The sequence below is a fragment of the Xyrauchen texanus genome, chromosome 23 (genome assembly GCF_025860055.1).
Source record: "Xyrauchen texanus isolate HMW12.3.18 chromosome 23, RBS_HiC_50CHRs, whole genome shotgun sequence".
Lineage (NCBI taxonomy): Eukaryota > Metazoa > Chordata > Actinopteri > Cypriniformes > Catostomidae > Xyrauchen > Xyrauchen texanus.
In genome coordinates this window covers 16,729,592-16,740,844 of record NC_068298.1, presented here as the reverse complement: position 1 = coordinate 16,740,844, position 11,253 = coordinate 16,729,592, and the positions used below count along the sequence as shown (strand labels likewise).

Genomic DNA, 11,253 nt, shown 5'->3' with positions numbered 1-11,253 from the left:
ATAATTTGAGCATCTGTCTGTCTGTCTGTCAGTCTGAAGATATGTACTCACTTGATAAATAGTTTGAGCAACATACACATATTGAAGCTCCTCCACTGCTAATTTTAAGTCAACCACCAGCGCGCGACATGCTCCACCCCATGTGTTTCGCGTGGCCATCTCTCTTTGTCCGGAACTCAGCTGCGTGCTTGCGCATTCTGCTGACTGAGATCTCGCCGCGCGCACAAGCAAGCGATCCCCACTCATAGCGTCCCGACTGCACACCAACACGAGAGGGGGAGAAACTTTCCTAAAACTTTTTTATCGCCATTATCTCGCGTCTTCTCACACAGAGCCGACGTCTCCGTGGATCTCCTCATGCGAGGAAAAAGTTTAACAAGTAACTTGCCTTTACGACACGGTTTGAATATGCGCGCGCGTTTGTAGCGCTGGTCTTTTGCAGTTTTGCTCTGGTTTTTCTTAGAAAAGTGGCTAGATTTAACGAAGAGCGCAAAGTCCCGACTGCTTTTCTGTTTGTTTTTGGTTTCGGTCGTTTTTATTTGTTCCACATTCGCGGGAGTGTTTTGTTCGCTGTTTTTTTTTAGAGGACTGGTTTTATTGCTCAAGAAAATTCAGGTCGCGAGATTCGAGCGTAGAGGAGAAGTGAAGAAGTTTTAACGCAGAAAGACGCCGCATCTCCACGAAGAAATCCGAAGTTGGAATCGAAGATATATTCTTGTGACTGAGTTGAATTCCTTTTTTATCCACGTTTTATTGCTGCTCAGTTGTTCTAAGTAGTCAGCGATGAAAATGATTGTTGCATTCACTATATGTATGTCGGTGGTGATTTTGACGTCGGCTCAGGCGGATCAGAAGAACTGTAATGAAGTCAGAACTGCCTACAGTTCGAAAGGCTTTAACGTCAATGATGTTCCCAACAAAGGAGTGCAGGGTGAGTGAGTTACACTGATTTCACCTTTTATGTTACCATACTAGTTTGTGACACTAGATGTTCTTGTATCTAAATATATGCAATGCGTAACTGCAACACTGTGTGCGATCTATGTAAATACACAAATTTACATAATGTGTAGAATGCAAAACACCGTCTGTCAAGGTAGTGTACGCATAGACTCTAAAATCTATGAATGTTTTCTAACCCGAAAGATTGTACATGTCCACATCTTGACTTTCTAGAGCTTATGTAACTTTGCCCCTATTTAGTGTAAGGTCACCGCGTTCACTTATTATGTTGTCCTTTATAAAGCATTGCTAATTGGATTTTATTGGGTCATTAAACTGATGAACACAAAACTCAGAATCGTGACTTGTGTCGCTTTCACCAGCCAACATGGAAGTTTCAATACTTAACATTGTAAGTAGGCTGTTACTGCATCTTTTAAAAATTGATGCAAGTAATGATTACAGTATTATAGACTGGCGTTACGAGTGTTACTTCGTTCATTCCCTCCGCACCCCCAGTCGCTTGCTTTGTGTTAAGTGTCGTGCTTTGTAATTGTAAAGCGAGAGTCAGTTATAGGACAGTGATTGTCATACAGAAACGCTAATGCTCATGTAAATGCAGTGATTTTATCTCAAGCGGGAATGGGGGCGGGGGTGCGTAACAAGTTGCAGTTTTTAGCCCTCTACAAGGGCTGGATGGGAAAACAAGCCCCTGGCACACATTCTAAACAGTCTAGAGTCAGTCTAATTGACTTGGATCCCGGTCTGAATGCTTCTTTTAAAATGCACATTATTAAACGGATAAATCTGACACTGAATTCTAATTGGACGAGCCGCCTTTACACCAGTTGTAAAATAAGGATAAACGCATAGCACATGTATTAAAGGTGCACTCCTTAATTTTTTCCTCATTTAAAATTTCACTCAAAAATATGAATTGCAATTTTGAAATGTATGTATATAAAATCACGAGCACTCTCATGAGATGAGGAATTCGGTCATATTAGTAATTTTTATAAAAGCTGTTTTACTCTACAGTACACAGAGAGGGTCTCCTCATGGGGCTCACATGTTAGTGTCACATGACCAGGCAAATAATACTAGCCTAATCACTGTACTGTTATTGGATACTTTCACTCATGGAATAAATTAATCAAGGCTTACTGTCAATATTGTATTTTTACATTGGCATCTGTAATTGAAAACTATTTTTGCATTTAAAATATGCATCCACGCCCCTAGGTATCAGTGTAAGTCCGTCGACATGAACAAAGTCTTACTGAGTGCACCTTTAATGTGCCATGTTCCAAATGCACACAGCCTTATAAAGCAAACTATATTGCTTGGCTGATAAATTGTCATTATTAATAATAACACTACATTGTGTGGCTTTTTAAAGGTGCACTCAGTTAATTTCTTGAGGAGTATATCTTTTTAATGATGAAAAATGTAAGTGCACCTTTACAAATAGGTGTCTTTCATCATATTGCTGTTGTTGGGTACAACATGAAAAAGTCACTGTAATTCCCAGTATCTAGTGGCTTATTGCTTCGAGGGAGAGGGTGCCTCCTGTGCTCTACATATCTAAATGGCTCCTCTATGGCTCATTGTGCACATAGTTATACAAATTCAAAAAGCAGTGAACTGGCAGGGCTGAAACTCTTAAGATGACTCACATTCTGAAATCTGTATCTGGCATGGCACACTCTTAAATAATGCATTGCAAACTTGAATTTTTTTTATATCCAGTTTAGGATAGCTACCTTGGGAATTTTGTTGATGATAAAAACAGCTGCATGCATGACTGCAGGTAGGTGAAGGGGAACAAGTGGGCTTTAATTTGCCTGGTACTTTACGCTTGTCCAACAAGCCCATTGTCTTCCCTGAGGTGTCATTGTAATGCAAACCTTGAGTTTAGCCCAACAAGCCTGCATTTTTTCATTTTCAATTGTCACATCTCCAGTTTTGTTTTGATGGGTTTAAAGAAAGCATTATAAAGGCTTGTTTAGAGGGTAAGTTTGGGTGCCTTGTCCATGTGCCTCTCACAATGTGCTATCCTCAGTTAGCATGCATTTGTCAGTAAGAGACTGAGATAATTGATACAGAGAGAGTGACAAGGTCTGCTGTTGCTGAGGGGTGGAGGTTCTAAGAACGCAAAAAGAAGCACAAAAAGCACAGCTTTTATTTAACAATGTCTCATGTTGCTAGGGAGAAAATGGTCCACAGCAGTACCTAAATGAACTGGTAGTGGCCCCCCAGTTCTGGCTTTCAGAGAGGGCCCTGTTCACCTTGTTGTCAAAACATGCCGTCTTTTATTCTTCTGTGGTCCTGAATCAACTCCATCCTGGAATGGTTTGAGCCAATCCTACACACATGACTAATCAGGCATATTACCAAAATGATATACCATCCATGATGATTTTTCTGTGTTCCAGCGATTCATCAGAGAGGGTATGATTATTTATACACTGAAACATGTTTAATGTGACTCACACTAGCCAGATAAGGCCATTCAAACAAGTCCTGATATTAAAAGACCACCATTCCTTTCAATATCGTTTGCTTATGTTAGAGTCGTTAATCAGAAGTATAGAATGTTATGGCTTTTGCAGACATGGCATCTACATGGCAAGCTTTTCCGCAGCCGCCACTAGTTTCTTTCGTTTTTGACCTGCAGCGAAATTATTGAGATTATTTATCCTTCAGCTTTCTAAATTTCTAATGAAGATCTTTATAGTTGAGGCATGATTAAAGGGGAGGATATGTTGAAAATTATTTTGATAACCGACAAATCTAACGAATATTAGAAAGATTTTTTGACTATTCGTCGATTATTGCAACGATTAATCATTAGCTCTTAACCGACTATTCATCTTGTGCCTTGACTTAAACGGTTGTATTAATTGTGAATAGATCAATAAAAAGGACAAAATCAACTTAAAAATACCTCTAAATGACATTAACTGAATTACAAGGGAAAAAATACTTGGATTTGTATTGTTTTATTCATTAATAATTCCTGTTATCAAGTGTTTTTGTCTTTTTTTCTCGATTTAAAATGATCTAAAAACAATTTAACATCTGATAGAAACATACGATATTTAGACTTGCTTTCAGAGAATGTATCATGTAGGGCTTCAACAACTATCATTTTGATAATCGATGAATCTAGCGATTATTAGAATGATTATTCGACTATTCTGTGATTATTGCAACGATTAATCATTAGCTCTTAACCGATTATTCAGCTTGTGTCCACACTTAAAAGGTTGTATTAAATGTGCATTAATATAGGGGGGGGGAAATCATCTTTAAAACAGTTTTACAACATGAATGCTGCTCAGATTGCATAGTTTGTTGAAGAACAATGACAAAGGGTTATTCTTTCAGGTGAGATCTCATGTAAACAATGGAGAATATATCAATATTTCTCAGCTTTATCACATTTATGGACAAAGCGCTATTGGATGTTTTTCAATGGACAATTGACTCAAGTGTGGCATAACAAATGTGTGAAGTCCCGTTTTGATATGGCATGTTTTCATTTGTACTCCTGGCACAAATAACTAAATAGCTGTTTCTGGAGCATTGCTATTGTGAAACAGAGCAGAGTGACGTCACTACCATGTGCGGGGGATTGCATATCAACAGGTTAAGGAAAAAAATGCTTTTAAGTTTAATTCAGTAAAGAAATTCGCTGAACAAAATCCTATTGTTATCAAGTGTTTTTGTCTTGTTTTCCATTTAAAATGGTCTTAACATTATTTAAACAAGGTACATTTAATTGAGAAGCAACGTATAGGATATTTAGACTTGCTTTAAGAGAATGTATCATACATATCAGTGTATTTTTTCACTTGGTTATACTTCTGCGAGTGCAGTTAAGACAAAATATACTTGTATTCAAGATCTGTTCTCTAAAAGCAAGTCTAAATATTTTATATGCTGCTTTAAATTCTTCCTCTCCTCAGTCATGTGCAAACTGCAGTGCTGCTCTCAAGAGTCATCATTAAAGTTTAATGTGATCTTGTGTTACGCTAAATGACATCAAACGACTATTCGACAACAAAAATATTGGTCGACAACTTTTTATTGTCAATAACGTCGAGCCCTAGTTGAATACAGTAAAATTAACAAAAAATTTGAGATGTTGCCTTTAGCTATTTCTTGACCATTGCATTAAAGCACACATACAGAATGTATTAATTAATGTTATTTAAATGCAAGCCAGAACCCTGGTAGAAGCATAAGCCACTTTTCTTAAGTGTAGCAAAATGTTTTTGAGTCTAAATATAGTGTGGTATTCCTTTTGTGTATTACTCAACTAGCAAGTGAGTGTGTTGAGTCTGCTTTTACCACATTACTGTTCATGGAAGTGGGCCAGGGTTATGGGTACAGGTGAAGGTAGTGGTGTAAAATCTGTGTTTTTGTTGCATTGTGGTTCTCTGCTGGATAAGCATGGTAAAGTTTTTTTTTTTTTTACTTTTCTTTTTTGAGAGCTGGCAGGATTTGGTTAAGCAGAGGTAAGGTCTTTCTTCATTGTGCCTCTAGATCCGCTCAGTTTGAGAGGACTGTGGATTATTGCACCTTAGGACGCTTTGTAGTTCTTAAAGCCCGAAGTACACAGTTCCCTGCTGAGGACTAAATCGCCCATATCCTCCAATCCTTGGCTAAACCGAAAGGAGTGCCTTTCCTTCTTATAAAAATCCTCACTGCTTGTGATAGTTTGATTGGCCTAGATGTTGTAAAACGTGTGTCAAGTGCCTCCCACCCAATGGCAGGTGGCCCATCTTCTTAAGATCCAGAGGGGAGGGGTGGTTAACACTGACCAGATTGGTATCTCGCCATGTCAACAGCCTCTCATTGAGATCCAGCAAAACACTTTTTCCCTTTGATGGAGAAATCTATTTTGCTTTATGTTGGCAGTTTGGTCTTATGTCATGCCTCAGGTATGGATAATGGCAAATATCAAAGCTGTTTCCTCCCCATTCTTTTGAAAGATTAAACTTGCTCATAATTGAAACTCAGATGCAGTGACTTCACCCCACTGGTCCCTTAATATTTTACAGATCAGATCTTGAATTGGACACATTTAACTTTTGCCTGTAGCTTAACGCATTTGACACCTCAATATTTATTCTCAAATACTCAATTTGTTTTATTTTTAAAAAATGTTTTCTCCCCAAATTGAAATACACAATGCGCTCTTAAGTCCTCATGGTGGCATAGTGACTCTCCTCAATCCGGGTGGCATAGGACCAATCTCAGTTGCTTCCGTGTCTGAGATCGTCAATCTGCGCATCTTATCTCATGGCTTGTTGAGCTCATTACCACGGAGACGTAGCGCTTGTGGAGACCCACACTATTCACCACGGCATCCATGCACAACTCACCACGTGCCCCACTGAGAGCGACTCATTATAGTGACCATGAATAGGTTACCCCATGTGACTTTATCCTCCCTAGCAACCGGGCCATTTTGGCTGCTTGGGAGTTCTGGCTGGAGTCACTCAGCACGCCCTGGATTCGAACTCACGACTCCAGGGGTGGTAGTCAGCATCAATACTCGCTGAGCTACCCAGGCCCCCTAAACACTCAATTCTTGATCACGTTACATATTTATTTGGATAAATAATTGACTAACCATGTCATGTTGGAGGAGATCAGGTATAAGCTTATTTGTTGAATACTTATGCACACATTTCAACCTAGTGGCATTCCTAAACATGCCGGATGTGTTTTCTCCTCATGTTAACTTAACATATTAATGAATAAGAATTCTGTTGTACCCAGTTGATGCATGACAGATAAGTTGGTTATATAGATTTAATTCAACTGTTTAATTGTTTACACAATGCAAACAAATGATTGTTTCCATTGACAGTCTGTTGGGTTGAGTGTTACAAAAAGATGATAATGTCAGAAGTTCTTTTATGCTGTGTTAATGAGACCTCTGTCTGCCACTGTGTCAGATCAGAGTGTGCCCCCAAAGCCAACTGTTCCAGCTTATCGGAGGATTATCACTGAAGTGTGGTAATTAAAGAACAAATCAGGGTTTCTGTTACTGTTGTTAGCTATGTGTGTCATTAAGGCAGATGTTGTGAGTCGTGTTAAATAAAAGTAATTTTCCTGCTTGGAGAATTGACTACTCATTTAATTAGAGGTTGCATACTATAAAAGGGGAAAACATTTCTTTATTGTATTTTTAGAATTTAGTTTTTGTGTACTTCACAGGGGAGCCTTTATAGAGCTAAATTCAGTTGATTAAGATTAGTGAAAAGACTCTGCATTAACAGCTTCATGGTGGATCACAAATCCCCCTTACTGGTCATCATTTTAAGTTTAAAAATTAGTTTTGATCACATTTCAGGTTTTTACAGTTCACTTAAGTAGTCCTGCTTGGGGTCCTGCTAAGTAGATGAAAGTCTTTTAAAAGTGAAAAAAAAAAATCCCATGTAGTCTCTCATTATAAGAATTGGTTAAAAAGATTATAAAAGAGTTACAAATATTGATTAAAATAGTTTTGGATGTAGTTTAGCATGTCACACTGTCACTGCTTAAAATTAAATAAATTACCCTTCATGAGACACTGAGCCTATTTACATTTACAATGTTATACCGATTATGCTTAATAAGCTGACAACGTCTGTGGTCATGTTAACACCTTGAAAGGCTTTCCTTTATCAGAGTAAGGTCATAAACGTTTTATAGAAAACCTTATTAACGCATAGATTATTGCTTATTTCCCCGATTTCGCATTTCCATGATTTTGCTCTGCGAAGACTGCACAAGTGTTGTGTGTTCACATCAAGCAGAGAATTATCTCATTTTAGTTTACTTGTGTTGGATTAAAATAAAAATACAAAAACTTTTTGGTTGTTATCAGAGTATTGGGGTGGTCACAATTTTCTATAGACGGTAAAATCAGCTCCCAGTTCAGTCAGTGCATATTTTCCTGCTCTGGGAGAGGCTAAAATGGCGCTCTCTGTACTCTCAATGACCTGGGTCCAGTGACTAACTGCCTGTAATTGAGTTTGTTTATCAGGAGGAAGTTGTCTTGTGATTGAGAAGCAAGCAGCATTTGGTAATAAGCAGGCAGAAGTATATTGTGCTGATGTGTGACTGGCAATGCAACATTATCTCTGACTTTTACTGTGGACTAATGTAAAGGGTAAAGTGTTTTGTATAAGTAAAGTATAAAGAGAAGAAATAGTATTGAGTAAGTTTAGCAAACTCTCCTTTCTTGGCCCTCCACAACACCCCCCAGATAGCGACAGCCCAGTGGGGGGGTAAGTTCAGTGTGTGGGAACAATGAGGCACCCCCTTTTTTGCTTGAGTCTACCCACTCCTTACCGCATTCCAGAGGGGACCACCAAGACCTACTCGCTGGGATGTCAGAGCCAGGAAAGGCAACAAAGACTCAGCCGGAGGATCTTCAGCAGAGTATTGACTGGCCATTGAATGAAAGAAAATTTAATTTTGACAGACAGAAGGAGGGTAGCAATAATAGGCAACTTAACATGTTACTAAGAGGAACTGCCACAGCGTATGATTGAGCGAGAGCGTGTGACCTACTCGCAGGGAACCAGGCCCATGGCTGGATTCATGGGCTGTGACTCACCCCAAGTCATACACACTCGCACACTGAATAGGGCAGATGTGCTCAGACATGAAAATAAGCCCAATGCTTCCACAAGCTCTCTTTCCTCAGGACTCGTGTCTCTTGTGACATTGTTAGTGTAGTTTGCGGTTTTCCTTGAGTAAATCTGGCAGGGTAGGGAGCGATGTGCTGTGTAAAATCTGGCCCTGCATTTGTGGCTTTCCACACTTTAAAGCAGATAGAGGCTGCCACTGAAGTTCCTTGTTAACACTTCCCATTTGCATGCTGTTAAATCAACACTCCCTGGGCCCCCTTACTTGGCCGATGGGCCTTTTCCCTTGCATCTCACTGGATAGGGAAGCCTTTGTTGGATGTGTTTGTGCCAAAGCAGCTTTTCAGCCCCCTGTCTAAGTGTTATCCCCTCTGTTTCTTTTACTTGTCCCACTATTCTCACCTCCCTATCTGCTCTGTGTGTGGGAAGCTTTCCAGATAATTTTAATACCAAAACAGACTGCTACAGCTAGTGCTGCTGTTTGCGCAAACCCATGGCTTTGTTACCAGGCATTAGCATGGCCACTCTGTGGTTGAGTATTCAAGCAGAGACCTACTAGAGTATTGAGCTTTGGATACAGTTGTCCATTGGGACATTCCCTTGGCCTCATTTCTCTGCAAAAGCTCCATGTGTGTGGGTGTGTTATTTGAGAAGTAGTGTGTCTTTTTTTGTGCTGGTTTCAGTCAGTGGTGTCAGCCCACCATCTGTGAGTATTACTCTGAGATCTACTCAAGTCTGTGCTAAAGTGTTTTCCTCACTTCATAAATTTTTTACACCTCAAGCACTAAACCAAATGAGCAATGCTGGAGGTGTAACACTTGAAGTTCACTCTGCAACCTGTGTCCTTGTCATTCAACCAACATTAGAATTGACATAATAAAAAATCAAACAATAAGTAAAGTAGGGTTGGGTTTTGGCAACCACCTTACTAGGCTTACACACGTCACAATTAAATTTATGACAATGCATCACAATATTAGAATTGGATCATGTTTGAAACTGCGGCAAATGTACAAGAGTGATTGACGCACCATCAACTAGAGCTGGGTATTGATACAGATATCCTGATTCAATACGTATACCTATGGGTCCAAATTTATTCTTTTTTTTTTATTTTTATTTTAAATGACCAAATCCATGTATTCAATATTAAATTTGAAATTGTGTTGCATATGATTTTTTTATACAATTTTATTGTTTAACTGCATAATTTGATGAACACATGCTAAAAACCTTTACTGTCTCTAACAAAAACCGACATTTCTGTAGAGCGTCTGTAAATGGAGCGCATTCTAACGAGAGGGATTCGAATGGCTTTACCTCAACCATGTCTTGATCAACAACTGTCTGTATAGAACAGAAAGAGTTTTAAAAATACATTTTTGAATGACAAATGGACTGCATGGATGGATCTAGTCTTTGGCACATTACATGGAACAACTTCTACTCTCAACACAGTGAAAGGATCTTGCTGCTGAATATTTCACCACTTCAGTACACAATCACTGGTACGTGAAATCTAAACATTTAACTGCAAGTGGCTTATCATAGATATTTTTAGTCGCATAGCGCAAAATTTGGTTTCAAATGAGAGCGATTTTCCTCTCATTGTAGTAAAGGGTTGCTTCAGTAGAAGTCTGACTTACTTGGTCAGTAAGCAGCTTTCTCAGCAGCCAAGTAGTTTCCCCCACAACACTTTTGTAATTAACAAACATGGCATCAATGGAAGACTTCTCTATTCTCCATTGCAATACTTTATTAGCAGATATTCCAGAGTTGTTGCTGTATTTGTTTCCTTAACTTTCTGCTGTTGTCAGCAGGGGAATTGTTCTGCAGTAGTGGGGTTTCCCTCTTATTTAAAACTCAAGGATTCCCCCAATGTACATGGGCGTCTATGTGAACAGTCGATATTTTACATTGTTGTGTATAAATGGGTATAGCTTATATATGTTTTTTCCACTGTACTCCCAGAAATGTGTATTCTTTCAGATGTGTTGACTTGTTGTAGGGCTCCATCATTTGACGTTTTTTATTCATGTTGTTCATGCTGTTCATGCACATGCGCACTTCTCAAAAACCTGTACGAACGCCGCTTATGCATTTACATGGCCACATATGCCACATTCTCTGGAAGAAACCCAGGTGTGTTTAAACGCTTACTTTTAATCTCTTTAACAGCGTAAGGAAAATCGGCGTTCTCGTTTACATGACGTTTCAGCACAATGTTTTCTCAAAAAACCCTGGAATAAACCATTTTCTTAAATTCATGGGAACGTAGTCAATGATAATCATGACTATATTATGGATTTGTTTTCTCTCCGGTCTCTCAGAATTATTTGTAGCAGTTTCAAAAGGTGAGGGATGCATGCGAGGGGCTCATCTGGGTTTTGGGCAAAAGCCCAAACTCTGGGAATGTTCCAGATTTTCTGTAATCCCTGCTAATTACTTCCATGTCTAACATCAATAGTCCCCTCTGATGATCCTTGGACCAGGAAACTTGTCAGCCTTCTAAAATTCTGCCTGTTCGATTACATAGTTCTCCTCACATGTAATAAAGTCTTTGGAGAGAGTGGAATGTGCAGTGTTGATTTGATGTGTGCTTGGGCAGAGGGGATTGAAGAGCTCCCTCTGGCTCTATTGCAGGCCTCCATCTATTTAA

General features: G+C 39.1%; 1 protein-coding gene across 1 annotated transcript in view; it reads left to right on the top strand.

Annotated features, from left to right (window-relative positions):
• The first annotated feature begins 211 nt into the window (after positions 1-211).
• Positions 212-11,253, top strand: part of LOC127663012 (glypican-4-like) — a 70,749-nt gene continuing 59,707 nt past the window's right edge. Inside the window, exon 1 of the mRNA XM_052154390.1 lies at positions 212-931. Coding sequence (XP_052010350.1) covers positions 784-931 — 148 coding nt within the window. The 5' untranslated portion in view covers positions 212-783. The remainder of the gene's footprint in view (positions 932-11,253) is intronic.